The 22245-nt window shown below is 36.7% G+C and overlaps 1 protein-coding gene across 3 annotated transcripts in view; it reads right to left on the minus strand.

The window, feature by feature from the left end:
- The window catches only part of MIGA1 (mitoguardin 1), an 86075-nt gene extending 64069 nt beyond the window's left edge, over positions 1-22006 (minus strand). For 2 of the 3 annotated variants that reach the window (XM_057715621.1, XM_057715604.1), the window contains exons 1-6: positions 21946-22006; positions 18574-18687; positions 7060-7237; positions 5448-5584; positions 3131-3257; positions 87-220 (exon numbers count right to left, since the gene is read on the minus strand). In XM_057715621.1, coding sequence (XP_057571604.1) covers positions 87-220; positions 3131-3257; positions 5448-5584; positions 7060-7237; positions 18574-18672 — 675 coding nt within the window. In that variant the 5' untranslated portion in view covers positions 18673-18687; positions 21946-22006. Of the gene's footprint in view, positions 1-86; positions 221-3130; positions 3258-5447; positions 5585-7059; positions 7238-18573; positions 18688-21687; positions 21815-21945 lie in introns of those variants that run through there. The other variant, XM_057715612.1, reaches the window with a different exon arrangement.
- Positions 22007-22245: the final 239 nt, after the last annotated feature.

Consider the following 22245-nt stretch of genomic DNA (forward strand, 5'->3'; position numbering starts at 1 on the left):
AGCTTAAAAATAAAAGAATAAAAAAAATAAAAATAGTTCAATTCTTCCAATATTATGAAGACTACTCCCAAATAAATCACCCTTACATCTACACTTTCTTCTGCAATGGCATCTCCTGCACCCAATTTAATGGAACCACAGGCTTCATCTTCAGCCTGTCTATTTCGAAAGGTTAGAGCTTGTTCCCATCGACGCAATGCCTCTTCAAATAATTCCATACCTAAAATTCAAGAACAGAACATTTTTACTGTTTTTTTCTGGCCTCACCACACGGCTTGCAGGATCTTAGTTCTCCCACCAGGGAATGAATCCAGGCCCTGGCAGTGAAAGTGCCAAGTCCTAACCACTGGACCGCCTGGGAATTCCCAAGAACAAAACAATTTTAAATAAGTGAAATCAATGCCAAAATAAAATCGTTTTGAGTCAAAAGTGTTTTTCATATAGTTAGTACCAATGGCACAGTGTGACTGTAATTTTGGCACTAAAGAATAAAATTTATGGTCACATCATTTCTTAGTAGAATCTTAATATCCCAATACATTTCAGGTCTACAGTTCTAGTTAACCAACAATAAGAGAGAAATGACTAATATGTTTTCCTTTTTTAAAAAACGTAACCCAAAGGTATATGTTAGTTGGAATTTTTCAAAAACAATATCATGAATTCATCAAAAGTCCTAAAAATAATGGCTAATTTCTATAGTCACACAACTATCTTTCAAAATATCCCCCTAAATTAAAAAGAAAACTGATGGGCAAGTAGAAGAAACTAGTTGATAAGAAACTATCAGGTTTATAAGAGGTTCTCAGAAGGAGAGAGTAAAGCTAAGAAGAAAGATAACAGCATAGAAGTCTCTTCTATCTTTTTTTCCCACCAAAAGGTGTCTTAGATGACGGGACACCAACTTGCTGATTTGGATGGATAAAGTACTGGACCAGAGTTAAAAATATACAAGAAGAACCCCTAAAGGGTTACAGTCCAAGTAGGAATTTCATATTCCTGCTTACAGAAAGCTTCTGTGGGAAGATAGGTGAATATGTGCCTCTTTTTCTCCAAATTAAAAAAAAAAAAAAAAAAAAAAGCTTACCAAAATAATCACGCACTTCAAACAAAACCAAAATATTTCAAAACCTCAATTTTTCTAGACATATAAAAGTAAAAGTTCTTTAGAAGCTGCTTAAGAATCTGGCCAAGTCATTCTCAAGATGTTTTTAAGATATGGCAGTTACAGAACACCTGTCCTCAAAACTCACTTCTTCAGTTACCTGGAGAACCTACAACTCTAAACAAATAAGATGTTCTTTAAATGAAATGTAGGCCTTTCCTTCTTGTTTAATTTTCTGTAGCAAAGAATCGTTGCCTGGATCTTCCTTCTAAAAAATTTACTCACTTAAAAGACTTCCTTTTTCCAAGCTATACAATTGTAATTCCTTCATCCTTTTCTCACTCTATCCACTCTCTATCCTTCTGATTATTTTGTCTAAATATAAGGAAGAATTATCTAACAGCAGAGTTGTCCAAAGTACATCTCAGGAAGTACTGTGTCTCACTTCACTGTAGGACATGGCCCAAACTGTCACATATCAGCAGTTTTGTAATAGGAATTCAAACACGTTACAGATATATTTTTTATGTCATCAACACTGTGAAGGGAACTGAAATAATACATGGGGATTGAAACAATATCTCCTACCCATCCTAATTCTATAACACTGAGACTCTCTGCAGCTTTTCTAGTTTTGCTCTATTTCTCTTCAACTCTAACTTTCAATATTCCGACAGAATTGGTGAGTGTAGGTTTACTAGGCATAGTTAATCTAGAAGCATAGTGAGCTTAACTCTCGGAAGACTTTGGAGAAGGTAGCAGAAGAACTACACTTACATCTTTCCCCATGTGCAGGGTTACCTACTGTGACACCACTGGAGGCAATATAGTCTTTAACTATTCTAGAGTGTGGGAATGCACACAGGCACACAGTCTACACAAAGTGCAACTTATCATCCCCTTACTGCTCACTGGCCAGGGCTACATCAAGATTTTTTTGGTTTTGTTTTTTAGTTTGTATGCATTTCCCTTAAAAGGTATATAGCCTGAAATAGAGTACAGAAGAACAGGGAAAAGGATCTGAAAAAGAATTTGAATCTGATTCAGTGTTCAGGTCTCTGGTTCTCTTCCTAGGCTCCAGTGAGACTTTCTAGACATGCTCATGGTCTAGCTGTAAACACAGGCCTCTTTCTATCTAAAATCCTTTCTAGATATAGGAAAAATACAAATGATAGGTAGATAAAAGACTACTTAAAGTGGATTTTGATAGATTCATTTGATGAGTCAACAGACTAGGTTGAGTGTAATAGAGTGAATAATGACCACGCAAAGATATCAGGCCCTAGACTCTGGAACTTGTAAATGTTACCATATAAGGAAAAAGGATCAGGACTTCCCTAGTGGTCCAGAAACTAAGACCCTGTGCTCCCAGTGCAGGGGGCCTGGGTTCGATCCTTGGTCAGGGAACTAGACCCCGCATGTCACACTAAGAGCCCTCATGCAGCAACTAAAGATCCCGCACGTGGCAACAAAGACTTAGCACAGCCATCTAAATAAGTAAATATTTTTTTAAAAAAGGGAAGTCTTCTGCAGATGTGACTAAATTAAGAATCTTACTATGGGGAGATCATCCTAAATTATCTGGTGGGCTCTAGATGCAATCACAACCATCTTTATAAAAGAGAGGCAGATTTGATGCACATAGTGAAGAGGAAGGCAGAGATTGGAGTCATGTGGCCACAAGCCTGAAGCCACCAGAAGCTGGAAAAGGCATGGAATGAATTCTCCTCCAAGCTTCCAGAGGAAGCATGGCCCAAATGCCACCTCGATTTCAGCCCAGTGATAACGATTCAGACTTCAGGCCTCCTGAAGAACATACTTCTATTGTTTTAAGCCACCAAGTTTGTGGTAATTTCTACAGCAGCCTCAGGAAACTAATATAACATGCTATGTTATGTAGACTAGAGTCAACAGATATGAGAACACTTTAGAATTATAGTTGCTTCCCTTAGAACCATTCACTGTTCTTCAGTTTTACATTAAACGTGAGTATAGTATTTTAAAAGTTTATTATGTTATTCCTACCCATCAAGTATAAGTTCTCAGGAGTGGTCACAGGAATATTAACAAGTTTGATATCATCTTCATCTGCTTTGTCCCAGGAATTAGAATTGCCACAGGCACAGCTATGACAAGAATTGACACTCTGGACCTAAAATTAAGATGGACAGAAGTCACTTCAAAATCTCTTTTGTAACAGTATTTTGTGATCTTTTATATTTACAAATTATTTATGGAAATCCTAATCCTGGTAAAACAACCCATGGAATTTCTACCTGAAGAAATAAATCTGATTAAATTCAATCAAACTTAGCAGTCATAAGGCCCTAAGTATTCTGAACACGTTTGCTCCAAAATATACAAGTAGAACAATACTTTGAACATAAATCAGTTATTTCCATCAAAAATCAAGCAGTTAGGACTTCCCTGGTGGTGCAGTGGTTAAGAATCCACCTGCCAATTCAGGGGACACGGGTTCAAGCCCTGGTCCAGGAAGATCCCATATGCCGTGGAGCAACTGAGCCCGTGCCCCACAACTACCGAGCCCACGAGCCACAATTACTGAAGCCCACGCACCTAGAGTCCGTGCTCCACAACAAGAGAAGCCACCGCGATGAGAAGCCTGCAAAGCGCAAGAGTAGCCCCCTGCTCACCACAACTAGAGAAAGCCCGCACACAACAACAAAGACCCAACGCAGCCAAAAAAAAAAACAAAAACAAGCAGTTATTTTTATAGTTTACTGTCATTAAGTATTTATGTATAAATTTTATCCACATCTACTTTGATTTGAGGTAACTAGCTTATTTTCCTTTTGGAACGTATTACAGTGCTGATTCCCTGCCACATAAAAACAAAAACCAAAAAGCCTCTATCATCTTCCCTTCTCTGGCAAGGTCTGCTGAGCCAATCATTTCAGTCACCTCTATGCAAATGACTCCCAAATTTTGAACTTCAGTTCTGTCCTCTTCTGAGAAATCTAAGCCCACATTTCCACCTGCCTATTTGGTGACTCCACTTGGCTCTCCTGCTGGCATCTCAATTTCACTATATCAAAAAAGAGCTCTGCATCTTTCCACAGCAAAACCTCTTCCTTCTCCCAAGTTCACTAATAGTACTTTTATCTCCATAATGCTTCAAACCAGCTAACAAGAAGTCTTCTCTAACTTCTCTCCCCCCACCTCTCATATCCAGTAATCAAGTGTTGTGGACCCTGTCCCCTCCTTTTCCACTCCTGTTGTCATGACCCTCTCTCAGGCACTCATTAAGGGGCAGAAATCTGGGTTCACAGCCCTAGAAGTGGAATGACTAGGTCAGCTAAGACACACATAATAAAGTGATTCTAAAGACTTCTCACTTATACTATCATCTTAAAACTCCTCTCTAGTCAAGAACATCTTCAACTTTCAGTTGAGAAAATTCAAAACAGAGGTACTCCTCTGACATAGAAGTAGTCCAGACTATAGAATGGGCATATACTTCATTATCCAGCTCAGTTTCACAGACAGACTGAAAGTCTGCATGCCTTTGATGTAGGTGTTTCTACCACAGAATAGCTTTTAAAAATCTGGTATATTTTTAGGCATTTAAGAATGGGACAGCTATATATTCCAATGAAATACAGAAGAAAGGTGTGGAACAGAATACGGTATTCTATAAACTATTTTTTTATTTTTTAAACTATTTTTTTAAATGAATATACATGATGGCAGAGGCCTATTCTCCCTGGAAGTATACACATAAGAAATTGTCAGTGTTCGTCTCTAGGGAGACGAATTGAGGGGATCAAGGAGCACATTTTTCACTGTATGTTTTTTGCCTCTTCTTTAGTAGAAGTGCATATCCTACCTATTTTTTTTAATAATTTTTAAACTACACTAGATTTAAACAGATAACTGATAACTTTATTCTTCCCCTGTCAATCAATACTATATTAATGCTGTAAAGAAAGAGGTGAAGAACTCCACACTTGACTTCAATAAGCCAAACAGTTATGTAGGCAGGCTCATCAAGTGATTTGTGACCTAGGTACCATGTTTGGCTGCATCTTCTAGCTTTTTGCAGAACATGCAGTTTTGAAGCAACACTTCCATACCAACACCATCCTCACAGGACCCTACAGGACCACATTACTTAACTCAAAAAAACCTGGAACCAAGCTGGCTGAATATTTAGCAAAAGGATTACTTTACTTGCCTGAAGAAAACAGGATCAACCAGATTTCTTAAAATTCTTTCCATATTAAGAACTATCTATAATTATATGACATTTAAACCAATAGATAACAATAGGTATATAAATAAAGTTAAAAGAAAAAATTAATAAAATTTTTTATTTACTTACAGAGGCTAAACTCTGTGCAGAACCTGAGTATTTACTGAAGAGTCCTCCATTAGCATAGTTACAAGACTGAGATCCTTTGTCTTTGGCAGAACTTAAAGATAATGTCAAATTCTGTCTGCTACTGGAACAACTTGAACCTATCAAACATATTAATATTAAAAATATCAATAATGATAAATTGATTGAAACTCCAATGACAAATTTCAAGTAAAATTTCAACGTTTATATATTCATTCAGAGGGCTCATTTTAAAACAAATTTCCCTCAGTTGTGTAAATTATTAAATGTATACCATTATTAAAACCTACATCTCTATATATTTTAACACTGCTAAAATCTGCTTCTCAAATGAAGATTAAAACATTCATCTAATTAATCAAGGTGGTATTTGAATGGTCTACTGTAATCAGTATAAAAATATTGGCAACTATGAACCTTTAAATTATAAATTTAACAAAATATAAGCACTTCTTTCCTGAATTATATCTAAACTTTATCCATATCAAATTATATTGTAATCAGTCTTTTATACATCTGTCTCCCTTAACCATCTACCCATTCACCTATGGCAGACACTGTGTCTTTGTTTATCTTAATGCAGCAGTTAAGACACTCCTCAGTTCAAAACCTGGCACTTGTTAGTTTCATGAACTTGACCAAGTCACTTAATTTTTCCATATCTCAATTCTCTTTATGTGTAAAATGGGAACAATAACACAGGATTATAGTCCTAATTCACAGGATTATTATAAATGTTACATTAACACAGTGAATGTATAGCATGTAGCACTGCACCTGAGATCTAATAAAACCTCAGTAAGTGAGAGGCATCATTACTTTTGTAATGTTCACTACGCTTGGCACAAAATAGTCATTCATTAATTATTTGCTGGGCCAAAAAAATCACAAAATCACATGATAAATCAAATAATAAATTTAAAATAATTTAAAATTCACAAAATTAATCCAGCATGCTCAAGAAATTATTTCTACTGATACAATTTGATAATATGTACCATGTCTCTAACAAAAACTATAGATCCTTCAAAGGCCAGCAATTCTACTTCTAGAACTTTATAAACTTAGGAAATAATCAGACATGTATATGCAAAGCAAGAAAACCAACCTAAAGAAAACAATAGGGAACAATAGGGAACTTAAATAATTAGAGTACCTTTGTACACTAAGTACATATTAAAAACAATAGCGTAGAGATATGTTCATTAACATTTAAAGACATTCTTGCATGATGTCAAATATTTTAAAAGCAAGTTACATGAGGTATGAATTTTACTTAAAATGTATAAATCATTTACTCGTATATAATATAAAATTTTATGTCTCAATATGATATTTAAATGCAAATATAAATGGATAGATGCATGCCAGAGTATTATCAATATTTATTTCTGGGTAGCAGAATTTCAAGTGATTTTAATTTTTTGTTTGCTTGTCTGTATTTTCTAATTTTTCTAAAATTAATCTGTATTACTTGTGAGGTAAATATTAAGCAAGGAAATTCTGGAAATTAGAACACTGAAATCACTGCACTCCAGTAACGATTCACATATAAAATTTCCCTTGTGGACTTAATTCAGCTATTTCTACATACCTTTGTCTGATGCTGCTCTTTTAGCATATTCAAGTATGAGGTGCTCTGGTTCCCATGGTAATATTTTTCCTTTCCTCTTTCCACGTCTTCTTTTAAAGTGACGGGCCAGAAAAATTACAGATACAGCACTCACTGCAGTTACCACAAATAACTTTTTAGCTACCGGCGAAAATCTGATCTGGAAAAGGTGCAATTAGATTGAAAAAAAGTATTTTATTTGTTTAAAATCAATATAAGGACTAAAATTATTGTTAAGCTAATCTAGTTCTAAAAACTACCAAGGTAATATTATTTCACTCCTTCAATGACAACTAGCTCAATTTGGGTTTTAAACGCAAACCCCCAAAATGTAGTAATTTATTATCCACTGCTCTGAATTCTCAGGTAAACAATAATATACCCAAAAAGTCATCAGAAGCACAAAAGAATTAAATCCCATTAATATCTGCTGAAGAACTAATGATTAATTCATGCAATTCAATCATCTATCTGAATCACAGCAAGATTTTTAATTGCGGAAATGATTAAATCCGACTTTTTAAATGATCCAATTTTTTAAAACTATCTGGAAATGTAGGCAAACATAAATTAACTCAATTTATAAATATCACTGGAACAAGCCCTTTTATTAATGAAATAATCAACAAATATTTACTCAGCATCTTACAAATATCAGAACTGTGCTATGAAAATGAAAATGAAAATCTTAGTATAATTCTATTCAATAAACATATATCAAATGCCTTTCATTTATCAAGAAGCACCAGGTATACAGAGGACATGGATCTTGCTTCCCTCAAGCAGTGTGCTAATAGTAAACACAGATATACCAATAATAAACTACAAATAATTACAGTATAGTGTGATAAATACAGTAATGTAAGTATGTACTAAGTACTAATATACGAGCAAGAGGTAATTAACTTTGTCTTGGGGGACAAACACTATTAATCACCTAAAATGCAAAAGAAGTTTAAATTAAAGCTAAAGGCTTGGGGATACAGAAAGCTATAAAGGAGTGTCACTTCCAACCTTCCAAAAACAAAAAAGCCAAAAGGCAAAAAATTCTCAATTCTTTTGAACCCATCAGAATGCAGAAGTCGGAGGGTAATCAACTAACTTCAAAACTAAGGAGACACGGGTGTTCACAGGGAGAGATAAGACATGAACACTGACATGCAGGAACAAGGCATACCAGGATACCAGTAAGAAAAGTTCAGCTAGCATGGTTGGTAAATTGGTGGAGACTAAGAGTGTACTGGTGAAAGGGGGTGAAGCACCCTTCCTGAGGGGCAGGTGTGCTGCAAATATACGGGTAATGCCACTTTGTTGCACATTTTTATCTTCATGAATCCCACCAAGCATTCAGAGAAAAGACTACAAGAATCCTAAGACAGTCTCCCTAATGGTGAACTGTGTAAAGGAAACAGCAATTTTGTTGAGGGATTTGAACTGCATCAGTACCCTTCTCTTTCGTCCCCCAAAAGGAGCAAGAGCCTTAAAACTGTGGGATGCAGTTTTAATTTTAGAGGGAAATTTATTCCATTAAATGTTTATATTAAGAAAAAAAGAAAGGTGTCAAATCCATAATCTGAACTTAGACCTTAAGAAACTAGAAAAAGAAGAGCAAATCCAATCAAAAGCAAGTAATGAAGACTACACAGAAATCAGTAAAATGGAAAACCAACTCAATAAAATCAAGAGCTGTTTGGGTTTTTAAGTTTTAATTTTTTATCGTTTTGGCTGCAGTACACGGTTTGCAGGATCTTAGTTCCCCAAACAGGGATTAAACTGGGGCCCTGGGCAATGAAAGCACAGAGTCCCAACCACTGGACTGCCAAGGAAGTCCCAGGTTTTTTAAAATAAATAAAACTAATCAGGACCTCCCTGGTGGTCCAATGGTTAAGACTCTGCCTTCCAACACAGAGGGCGCAGGTTCCATCCCTGGTCCAGGAACTAAGATCCCACATGCCACACGGTAGGGTCAAAAAAAGAAAGGGGAAAGAAAGAGAGAGAGAGAAAGGAGGGAGGGAGGGAGGGAAGGAAGGAAGGAAGGGAAAGAGAGAACGAGAAAGAAAGGAAGGAAGGGAAAGAGAGAACGAGAAAGAAAGAAAGAGAGAGAGAAAGGAAGGAAGAAAATCTAAATATATGAAGAGATGTAACACATTTATAGGTTGAAAGACTCAAAGATGTCAACTGTTCCCAAACTACTGATTTATAGATTCAATACAATCCCAATGACAATTCTAGTAAGCTTTTTTTTTTTGTAGAAACTGACAGTCGATTTCTAAAATTCATATGGAGGGAATTCCCTGGTGGTCCAATGGTTAGAACTCTGTGCTTTCATTGCTGAGGGCCCAGGTTCAATCCTTGGTTGGGGAACTAAGATACCACAAGCTGCACAGTGCAACCAAAACATAAAATAAAATAAAATTCATACGGAAATGAAAAGGATCAAGAATAGTCCAAACAATTTTGAAAAAGAAAAAGCTGGAAGACCAACCTTACTTGATTTCAAGACTTATTATAAAGCTACAATAAACACAAGTGTCGACAGATCAATGCAACAGGAGAGACAACAGAAATAGACCCACACATATACAGATGACTGATTTTTGGCAAAGGTACAAAGGCAGTTCAGTGGGAAAAGGGTAGTCTTTTCAACAAGTGCCAGAAAAAACTGAGTATCCATATGCAATAAAATGGAATTTCAATCTATGTTTCACACCATACACAACAATTAACTAATGGATCACAGACCTAACATAAAACCTAAAACTATAAAGGTTCCAGAAAAAGCATAGGAGAAAATCTTTGTGATCTTTGGTTAGACAAATATTTCTTTGAGATAACACCAAAAACCTGACCCATTTTTTTAAAAGTTGACAAATCAGACTTCAGAATTTAAAACATCTGCTCTTTAAAAGGCACTGTTGGGACTTCTTAGGTGGCGCAGTGGTTAAGAATCCACCTGCCACTGCAGGGGACACAGGTTCAATCCCTGCTCCAGGAAGATCCCACATGTTGAGGAGCAACTAAGCCTGTGTGCCACAACTATTTAGCCTGTGTGCTGCAACTACTGAAGCCCACGTGCCTAGAGCCCGTGCTCCACAACAAGAGAAGCCACCACAATGAGAAGCCTGTACACTGCAACAAAGAGTAGCCCCTGCCCACCGCAGCTAGAGAAAGCCCATGTGTAGCATCGAAGATCCAATGCAGCCAATAAATAAGTAAATAAATAAATTTATAAAGAATTTAAAAAAATTTTTTTAAAGGCACTGTTAAGAGAATGAAAAGATAATCCACAGACTAGGAGAAAATAGTTGCCAATCATTTATCTAACAAAGGAATTGTATCTGGGGTATATAAAGAATTCTCAAAACTTAGTAAGAAAACAAAAAACCTAATTTAAAAATGGGCAAAAGCTTTGCACAGACACATCAACAAAGAAGATAAACAGCAAATAAGCACATGAAGCACATTAAACATTATTGGTCATTAGGGAGATGCAAATTAAACCCACAATGAGATTCCACTACATATCTATATTAGAATGGCAAAAATTAAAAAGACTGTCCATACCAATGGTATAACCACTTTGGAAGAAGTGTGGCATTTTCCTAAAAAAGTAAACATATACCTACCTTATGATTCAGCCTTTCCATTCCTAAGTATTTACCCAAGAGAAGTGAAACCATATGTTCATAGAAAGACTAGTACAGAAATTTCTCAGCAGCTTTGTTTATAATTAAAAAAAAAACAAAAAAACAAACAGGAAACCCAAACCCAAAAGTCCATCACAGGTGAACAGCTGAGCAAACTGTGGTATATCCATATAATGGAATACTGTTCAGTAATAAAAAAGAATTGACTACTGATACATGCAACAACGTGCATATATTGCAAGATAATTAGGCTGAGTGAAAAAAAGCCAGACAAAATAAAGTACATACTGTATGATTCCATTCATACAAAATTCTAGAAAATGCAAACTAATCTACAGTAACAAAAAGCAGATCACTGGTTGCCTGGGAAAAAGTGAGGGATGGGAGTTGGACAGCAAGGTACAAAGGCAGAGATTATAAAAGGGAATGACAGACTTTTAGAGATCATAGATATATTTATTACCCTGACTGTGGCAAGGATCTCACAGGCATATACACATATATGTCCAAACTTAAACTGTATACTTTATGCACAGCTTAATGTGCCAATCTTACCTCAATAAAGCTGTTTTTAAAAAATAACATCTTGGTTCTATACATAAATCCAAAATAATTGCTCATTTTCTGGTATACCAGAAATGATTTACTTCCACTTGCGATTAGTATTTGGCCTCAGTGACTATGATCTAACAAAAAATTTCAAACTATTCTTACTCTACTTTTCTTCCAAATCCATTTAAATTGTTCCAAAACTATCAAGAAAAATTGGAACATTCCAATGCCGCCTCAGATATTTTTCCCTTCGAAAACTGTAAGAATTATTCTCTTCAGTAACGTCTCCATTACAGGTATTGCCAAATATTTATTTCTTTCCATTTCTATGTTTTTCCCTCTGGAACCATAACTCCAGTGTTCACAGCAACCAAATGTGATTCAGGGGGGAAAAAAACCAGTTCCTGGAATTTGGATCCTAAACATCCAATAATAAAATAAATTCTAAAAATAGCACTATTATCAACACCTTACTTTTCATTATATTTTATGAACTACCATGATCTCATTATCCCCCAAAAGTCTTCTTATATCAAATATAAAAATTAGTATTTACTGCATAAGCAAATGTAAGATAACAAAATTAAGACCTCCACTAAAAAAAACAATCTATTGGGAGTTCCCTGGTAGACCAGTGGTTAGGATTCAGCACTTTCACTGAGATCCCATAAGCGGTGTAGAGGGAAGGGAGGGAGAGAGGGAGGAAATGATCTATTAACACAGGCCCAGCCACAGCTAAGCGATCATGTGTTCTTAAATTGTCAGTTCTGCTACATCCTAGGGCACTGAAATTCGAGAACTATTAGGAGACATAAATACAAAATTAAAACTACCGTCAGGAATATAACGTGCTTTATTAATATGAATTGAAATACAATATAAATCAATTCACTGTTATCAAGATCCAAGTTCTGTGTATATGTTAAATATTATTTTTGCATAAAAGATCCATTACAACTTACAGTCCTAATATCATGAAAAAAGAAATCCTTCCATACAAAAATAAGGTAACATTCCAGGGAAAAGATTTTTAACACAAGTATCTAGATGACAAAAGGTTTGAAAGTCTCTATTACTCCTGCCTATCACTTCTCATTCCATTACTTCTTTTTTCTCCAGAGGAAAGTCAATTACTTCCTTTATCATTGCCTGGAACCCTGAAAATACAGCATCCTAGAGTCCCTAACTCTGAGGGGCTTTTCGAGATGATACAGTCCATTTCCTCACTTCCAGCCAAATGGAAACTAGACACATGTCCTATTCATTCAACATGAACTGAGAACCAACTTATGGGCCAAACACTGAGAATAGAAAGAAAGGAATAAGACATTGTTCCTTGTGCTCAGATTTCACAGTCCTCCCCACTCCATAACCTGATGCCACTGTTGAAAGTTCCTGTCAAGTCTCCCCCCGATCTAACGTTCTCTGGAGACAGAGAATAGCTGTTCAGCCACACACAAGTCTCCTGCTCCAATAACCTTTTTCCCTTTATTCAGCATAAACTTCTAACTAGAACTAAGTTGATCTATTCCTTTAACACAGTAATTAACACACTTTTTTTGGGGGGGGGCTCTAAGAGCCTTTTTGAAGTTCGAAGCTCAATAAGGCCAGGGATTATGTCTAGATCTTGCTCACCACTTTATATCAATTGAAACAGAGTAGATACTCAATGAACATAGTTTGAATGAATCTCTCTGATACTGGAACACATCACAAGTCACATGCTAAGTGTGAACTCTGGACAAATGAGAATAATAACATCCTCCTCACAGGGTTGTTGTGAAAGGAGATAACATATGTAGAGTAATATCTGACAGAGTATACATTCCAAAAATGTACGCTCTTATTATTTTAATTAAAACATTTTTTTAAACAAATGCCTTATTTTGAAATAATTTTAGACTTATAGAAAAGTTGCAAAGATAGTAGAGAAAGTTCCCATATCACTCAGTTCTTCTCTAATAGTAACATCTTACATAATCATAGTACTGTTGTCAAAACTGAGAAATTAACATTAGTACAATATTAACTAAACTACAGACCTTATTCTGTTTTCACCAGTTTTTCCACTAATGTTCTTTTTCTATTCTAAGGCCAACTCAGGATACCATGCTACATTTAGACAGATTTTTATTTTTTAGTGCTTAGTTAATTCTTAGCCATTTCCATTCAACACTCTGAATTTGAAGAATCAACTAAACTATTTACCTACCACTTCACTTGTGGTTTCCAACTGAAAAACAGAGTCTGCTTGTATTAACATGATACATAGTAATACACCCAAGTAATTCTTAAAGAGACCACAGAAGCAAAAGACAGGTATTTTATTTAGAGTATGTATTCATTAAATGAAAGAAAAAAATACCTGGAAAATGTTTATCATTCTTGAAATAAATGACACAAGAAAATAAAATAGGAGTTAACATTTACTGGAGTGCTCACTCATCTTTACTGTGTGACAGGCACTATGCTTTTCGGTTCTTTTCATAAGATGATACAAATTGGCTTTAACGAAGTTAAGGTATTTGCCAAAGATCACACAATTCCACAGCATTGGAATGTGAATCAAAATACATCACAGAAGATCTGTTTAAATCTATAAATCAAAACACATCATATAAGATGTATTTAAATCCATACATGCTATGCACCACGTGCTGAAACTACTTCAGCCACGCTGATGACATTTCTCACTATGCAATTAATTATATAACTGAATAGCATCCAACATGGATTGTCAATTTTTGGAGGTTGAACTAATGAGCAAAAATTTTCATATTTTTTTTCATAAAACATCATTATAATTCTAAAGCTACAGAACTGTCCAAACAAGTACTCTGAGCTTTTCCTTGGTCTTTTCTTGGTCCTTTGATGCTATTCAAACTATAGCCTGCTCTTAGTACAGGGCCAACAAACTTTTTTGGTAAAGGCCAGGTAGTAAAAATTTTAGGCTTGTGGAACATACAGTCTCTATTGCGACCACTTAACTCTGCTACTGTAGCACAGAAAGTCACAGATGATACATTAAAAAATGAGGATGACTGTGTTCCAATAAAACTTTACTTGTAAAAACAGGCAGCGGCCTTGACTTGGCCCACAGGCTATAGGTTGCTGACCCACCTCGGTGCATTTCACAACATGAAATGAGTTTTGAATACTCAATACCATGACTGAGAGTAGAGAATGTATCCTTAAGTTTACCTGAAATGATTCTTTATATTATTTTTTTAAGTATTCCATGGCATAAAGTGGACAACAGTCCTGGCCTCGGAAGATTACTGCTAGGATTGAAAAGCAGGCCATACAGTAGAATCAGTTTGGACTAAATACACAAAAATAACTGGCAAAAATCCCAAAGCTTTGGGGGGTGCAAAACAATACCATCCTCATGGAAGGAAATTTAGCAGTATCTATCAAAATTTAAATACATTTACTCTTTGACCTAGAAATCCAAAGACTAAAAATTCATCCTATACCTGTACCTGTGTGAACTGAAGTATATCAAGCTTATTCATTATAGCATTGTTTGCAATGAACAAGATCAGAAATAACCCAACAGTCCAAGTATAGAAACATCAAGTAGCTGTAGGAATTAAAAAAAAAAAAACAATACATATATTAACATGGAAAAATCTCCAGGAAATTTTTTAAGTACAAAAAAAGCAAGAACATAAGCAGTATGCTACCTTCTTCTGTAAGAAAGAGAAGAAAAGAAGAATATACAATTGCTTCTGCTGATTATCTCAATAAAGAAACCCTGAAAGATATTCAAGTAATCTAAATGGTTACCCCAAAAAGTGGATACGGTTTGAGATAAAATAAAACATCTCCATGTATATACATGTGTGTGTGTAGTTTTGATTTCTGAACCATGTAAATGTATTAGCTATTCAAATAATAAATTTTAAAGAATAATATTACTTTAGGATCATTGTAAGGATTAAAGAGTTTGTAAGTGTAACTAATATAAAATCTCCAACACAGTGTTTTACACAGTGAGTGCTGCTATGTCTTGTTGCTGGTCTTTTTAAATGTCATCCAAATGGTGTGCTAACATAAATGAATAAAAGAATAAATACCGGACTTCCTAGGTGGTGCAGGGTAAAGAATCCGCCTGCCAATGCAGGAGACACAAGTCCAAGCCCTGCCCTGGGAAGATTCCACATGCTACGGAGCAGCTAAGCCCGTGCATCACAATTATTGAGCCTGTGCTCTAGAGCCCATGAGCCACAACTACTGAGCCCATGTGCCACAACTGTTGAAGCCCATGCACCTAGGGCCCATGCTCCACAACAAAAGAAGCCACTACAATGAGGAGCCTGTGCACCGCAATGAAGAGTAGCCCCCACTCACAGCAACTAGAGAAAGCCTGTGTGCAGCAACTAAGACCCAACACAGCCAATAAATAAATAAAATAAATAAATTTATTAAAAAAAAAAAAGAATAAATACCAAACACTTAGACTCAACATTTTAACCTCCAGCTTCCCTGGTAGCACAGTGGTTAAGAATCTGCCTGCCAATGCAGGGGACACAGGTTTGAGCCCTGCTCCAGGAAGATCCCACATGCCGAGGAGCAACTAAGCCCATGTGCCACAACTACTGAAGCCTGCATGCCTAGAGCCTGTGCGCCACAACAAGAGAAGCCACAGTAATGAGATGTCCGTGCAACGTAGCAAAGAGGAGCCCGCACACCACAATGAAGAGTAGCCCCTGCTCTCCACAACTAGGGAAAGTCTGTGTGTAGCAACAAAGACCCAACGGAGCCAATATAAACAAACAAACAAACAAACAAATTTATTTATTTTAAAAAAAATTTTCATCTCCAGGAATCTACCTTAATAAAAAACCTAAATATTGGAAAAGATTTATAAATAGTGAACTGCTGAAACAACCCCAAAACTCAAAGATAGAGAAATATTCAATATAGTACATCTATACTTATGAAGCATTTTTTATGACAGAAAATGCTTAAAATATACAACTTTATAATCTCAAATGAGGGGGACAGGGAGGTGGGGAGTGAGGGATTGGGAAGCAGAGAGATATATGCAGAAATAAAAGACCTAAGTAAAGTATAGCCAATAAACTTTTATAGAGGAGTTGTTGGCAATTTTTATTTTCTCTTTAATTCCTTTCTGTATTTTTCAAATTTTCTTTTAATCATGTAATCCTAAAAAGGAAAAGAAAGAAAGAAAAAGAGAGAAAATGGGTTTCGGGATCAAAGAAATGAAAGTTCAAATCCCATATTATATACGCAATTTTAGACTAGTTAATTAAGCTGTTAAAAAGCTGCCAGATCTATGAAATGGAGGTGATATAGAAATTCTACCGTTATTTTAATGATTAGAGACATTATGTATATGTAAAAAAGACCTAACTAATGTCTTAAACGTAGTGATCACTAACTAGTATTATTCTCATACATCTCATCTATGTAACATCCTCTCCTATTATCAAATTATACTAAGGGACTTCCCTGCAGTCCGGTGGTTAAGACCCTGCATTTCCACCGCAAGGGGCACAGATTTGATCCCTGCCACACGGCGCAGCCAAAAAAAAAAAAAAGAGAGACAAATAAAATTATACTATACTTTATCAATCTAAGATACTATTCATTTTAAGATGTAAGCAAGTTTTAGAAATGTTGATATGTGAAAAATGATCATCTTAGATTTGATAAAATTCAGTGTTTAAGTTTAGTGAAATAAATACTATTTTCTATATGTATCTTTTTATTTACTACAATGGAGTGTAAACTGCATTAGAAGCAGATATTAAAAATAAAAGGATTGGGAATTCCCTGGCAGTCCAGTGGTTAGGACTTGGCGCTTTCACTGCCAGGGCCTGAGTTCAATCCCTGGTCAGCGAACTAGGATCCTGCAGGCCATGCAGCACAGCCCGAAGAAGAAAAAAAGAAAGGCGGGGGGGGGGGGGGGGGGGGGGCCCTGTTTCTATATAACATACACAAATGAATAGTAAGCAAGTGAAAAGATGCTCAATGTGACTAATTAGGGAAATGCAAATCAAAACCATGATGAGATATCAACTCACTACCATGAGAGCTGCTACTACTGAAAAAACAGAAAAGTGTTGGCAAGGATATGAAGAAATTGGAATCCTTGGGCAGTGTTGGTAGAAATAAAAAATGGTGCAACCACGATCGTAAACAGTATGCCAATTCCTCTAAAAATTAAAAATAGAATTACCATATGATCCAGAAATTTCACTTCTGGGTATATGGTAATTCTAATCTTCTATTTCCCTAACTGCAGAACTGAAAGCAGGAACCTGAATAGATACTTGTACAGTCATGTTCACAGCGGCATTATACACAGAGCCAAAAGGTAGAACCAACCCAAGTTCCAGCAATGAATGAATGAATAAACGAAATGTGGGATATTCAAAAAATCAAATATTATTCAACTTGGGAAAGAGGAAATTCCAACACATGCTACAGCATGGATGAACCTTGAAAACATTATGCTAAGTGAAATAAGCCAGTCACAAAAAGACAAATACTATACAACTCCACTTATGCGTAGTCAAATTCAAAGAGACAGAATAGATGGTGGTTGCCAGTAGCTGGTGGGAGGCGGTATAAAGAATTGCTGTTTAGTGGCTCTAGAGCTCCACTTTTGCAAGATGAAGAGTTCTGAAGACTGGTTGCACAATAGTGTCAATGTACCTAATGCTACTGAACTGCACATTTAAAAATGGTTAAAATGGTAAATTTTATGTTATACATATTTTACCACAATAAAATAAAATAAAAGTTAAAGGACTGTAATAGTGACAGCAAGTCTGAATAACATAATTCTCTGAAAATAATTTTAATAGACTGTGTAAATTCACTTAAGGTAGGAAGATTTTTTTTTAAGTAATACAACCCCTTTCAAGAGTTAACACAGGCACTTCCTAGGTGGCGCAGTGGTTAAGAATCTGCCTGCCAATGCAGGGGACACGGGTTCAATCCCTACCCCAGGAAGATCCCACATGCTGCAGAGCAACTAAGCCCGTGTGCCACAATGAAGAGTAGCCCCTGGCTCCTCACAACTAGAGAAACCCCACGTGCAGCAACAAAGACCCAACACAGCCAATTAAATTAATTAATTAATTTAAAAAAAATTAGTTAACACGATAACAAGAAAAAGATGAAATAAATAAAAGCCAAGTTTTAAACTAATAAACACTCTGAACCATTTAAAACCCCAAATGAAATTTAAATACTGTAAACACAATATGCTCTGAGCAATAAACTTATTCAACTTCGTATTTCTTTTTTTTTTCTTTTTTACCTGGCAGAGAGAATAGTACCAAGACAGAGGAAGATCAAACACTCTTAGTGCTGCTGTCTTCAAGGAAAACTGTGATTCGCTTACTGCTTCTTCTGACATGACTCCTCTTCTAATCTTCAGTAAATGAAACACAAAATAATTAGTCACAAAGATTTCTGGTTATTCTACAAATGAAAGATACAAATTGAAAATTTAACTCTTTTTAAACAGCTTTTTTTTTGCACTTAATTAATCATAATATTACACTAACCTGAAGAAAAATACCATTCTGAGCCAAATTTACTTGAGCTAAAAGTTTATTAATCACCAAAGTAGCCAAAAGAAAATGAGTTAGATCTGAACTTTGAGTTCAGGTAGTAAATTTTCCTTAGAAAACTGCAGGTTCTAGATTCTCTCTTTTCTGGTTAAATAAATGTTTTGGCTTTTAAACAATAATTTAAAATATTTCTCTTCCCACTTATTTCCTTCCAATAACAGCAGGGGGAGGGGTAACTGAAAGAAATTTGATTGGAATCTTGACTCTAGGGGCTAGAAATGAACCTCAATGCTCACTGAACTTCATAACTCATGCATTTATTCTCCTACTGTCCCATTTTTAAAAAATTTTTATTTTATATTAGAGTACAGTTGATCCTGCCGTCCCATTTTAAAGCTCTTAAAAGAAATGACACATACATGCTAGGAAATTTTAATATTGTTTTAATGTCTATTTCTATTGAAACCAAAGAAAGAAACATCGGTTGTCCACAGAGAAGGCAGTCATCACTGAGAGAGGCCCTAAAAGGTAGCAGAACGTTGATAAAAACACGATGGTTCAGGGTCTGGGTCTATGCTTTGTAGAGCCAGAAACTCAATTTTATCAGTGTACCCAGCTGCATACACACTAAACAAATTCACATAGTACTGATATAAATTAGTTTACAAATTTGTTCATTTATGACAAGGAAATATACTATCTAGTGAAAGAATACTTTTATATGCTATCAAAACATACCCTTTCTGAAATAAGACATTGTAAGGAGTTGAATTAAGTATAAAAGGCTGTGTGGTGAGCACAAAATTAATGGGTCCTGAGGAATATTTCGTATAGGTGGGGAAAAAGCTTAAGAATTGTTTCTGGTGTACAACAGTAGGCTTCCCCACTAGCTTCCCCAGTAGGCTTCCCCACTTCCCCACTAAATTTGTTTCTACCAAATTTAATATTTCTTTTCCTTGGATAGTGCTGTACAAACTACCAAAGAGAAAATTAAAATTACCAACAATCCCTCTATAAAAACTTATTTGCTATACTTTAAGTCCTTTATTTCTGCATATATCTCGTAGACTTAATCCCTTCTGTTAATAACACCCGGTTTTTTTTTTCAGACAACTATCAAAACTACTGATTAATAGTTTCTTTTCACATCAAACACAAAATGTGGGTTACTGCTACTGACTGTTTACCTTTTCTCTATTAGTGACACTCAAGGAGTGTAAACTTAATTCCCCCTCACTCATATTCTTTTGTTTGTTTATTTATTTATTTATTATTGGCTGCACTGGGTCTTCATTGCTGCACACGGGCTTTCTCTAGTTGTACCAAGTGGGGGCTACTCTTCATTGTGGTGTGTGGGCTCCCCATTGTGGTGGCTTCGCTTGTGGTGGCCGAGCACGGTCTCTAGACTCACAGGCTTCTGTAGTTGTGGCACATAGGCTCAATAGTTGTGGCCCATGGGCTCTAGAACCCAAGTTCAATGGTTGTGGAGCACCGGCTTGGTTGTTCCGTGGCATGGGGGATTTTCCTGGAGCAGGGATGGAACCTGTGTCCCCTGCATTGACTGGCAGATTCTTAACCACGAGGGAAGTCCCCCCTTCACTCATATTCTAATTACAATTTTTCAGCTCAGTATACTTAGTTCTAACTGAAGTATATTTATTCTAACCAATAAACTGTGATATAGATAGATTATTGAGAAATACGAAGGAAATTATGAAGAAATAATTAAATGAAAAATAGTCTTCTGAGGAACGAGACTAGGGATGCAGGGAGGCTGGGCAGGAAACCACTGTTTCATTATAAGTGCTTCTGTAATATTTGATCTTTTCAGTGCCTACATGTATTACTTTTTTTAAATGTTACACAAAAAAAGGAGGGGGAGCACATTTATCGCCCCTCCCCCTCCCCAAAACCTAACAAGTTCTTTTTGAGAAACACTATTCGTAATGAAATAGATCCTGGATCATTAAAACTAAGTATTTTATTGCATTAAAAAAAAAAAAGATACTGAGAGTAATTCACCCGAAGTGATTTTCTCCATAATAGAGTTCCACATTCTTAAGCAGAGGAGTAAGAAAATAAAGCAATCACTTCAATGTGCTGCAGGGTTTTCTTAATTGTGACAAATGTCTATTTTTGCATTCTAACCACCTCATTCCCTTTCATTTAAAATCACTGAGGAAGTGATTCCAAACTTGATCATTAACAACTGAATAGCTTTTGAAAACTAGTCATTTCAGTTGCTTTCATAAGTATTAATTTAAAAAAACAAGAAGGCAGTTTCATGATTATTCGAATTTGGAGGGGGGGGTCTAAAACATCACCAAAAATATTATACTGTGTAATATTACACGCTTCTCTCCATTCTAACCATGGGAGAGTGAAAATTAAGTGTCATAGTTTGTTTCTTAAACACCCTAAAATTGAACTTTATAATGCAAACACGAACGAAAGTTTGAAATATCCCCAAAATTCTGACGTGAAGTGTAATCTATTCGACCGAACTCTGAGAGGATACCTGAAATACAGCAAATATGCTTACTTGCAATAATGATAAAATAATAATAATAATAATAATAATAATAATAATAAGGGTCTGTGCACGAGCAAGACCTTTTGGAGTCCTCCCTCCAGAAAATAAATGCTGAACAAGTTTATTTACAGAAGGGCTCCGAGGCCACAAACCTCTCTAATCTCGGAAAGCACCTTCAAAGAAAGCGTAATCTTCCTCATCCAAAAACCACTCCCCGCTCAAACCACTGACATTCTTGCAGAAACTTGGACCACACCAGCTGCCCCTCCCGCAGGTCTCCCGCACCCCTACCGCGCTCTCCTCTGCGGGCTTCCCTTTTCTTTACCAAGAGAACCAGGAATGGGGCTCCCTCTGGGCTCAGCCGCCCCGACCCTCGCCCGGGCTCCAGGCGGTCGCGAGCGCACCCTGATTCAGCGCTCCCGGGCGGGCCTTCCTCCGCTTGCTGTGCTTCCACCCGCACTCGGAGTCCAGAGGGCACAGGCCGACGCTCCCGCCCGCCCAGCCGCCTCTAGCCTGCGCCCGCCGCGACCCTGCCGGGCCCTTCGCCCGCCCGCCCGCCCGCCCGCTCGCTCGATCCGCGTACCTGGCGCTCCAAGCCAAGCGCATACGCCCCACGCCTGCTTCCCAGCCGCAGCCCCGCGCTGAGCCGCAGCCTGGCCCCGGGGGCGGAGTCCTTCCGGGGTCAGGAGTGGGAAGATGGAGAGAAAGTGGCGGGGGCCTCCTCGCCTTTCTGCGTGAGGGGCTACGTGTGAAGCAGCTCGCGCCATTTTTGTTGAGGGTAGAGGCTCTCGCCGTGCCAGGTGAATGTAAAATGTAGAATGGAAGAATTGCATCCTCTTAGAGTGCTGTCAAGAACTAGCATCCTATTTCATAACCTTTTGAG

This window comes from Hippopotamus amphibius, chromosome 1 (assembly GCF_030028045.1).
Source record: "Hippopotamus amphibius kiboko isolate mHipAmp2 chromosome 1, mHipAmp2.hap2, whole genome shotgun sequence".
NCBI lineage: Eukaryota > Metazoa > Chordata > Mammalia > Artiodactyla > Hippopotamidae > Hippopotamus > Hippopotamus amphibius.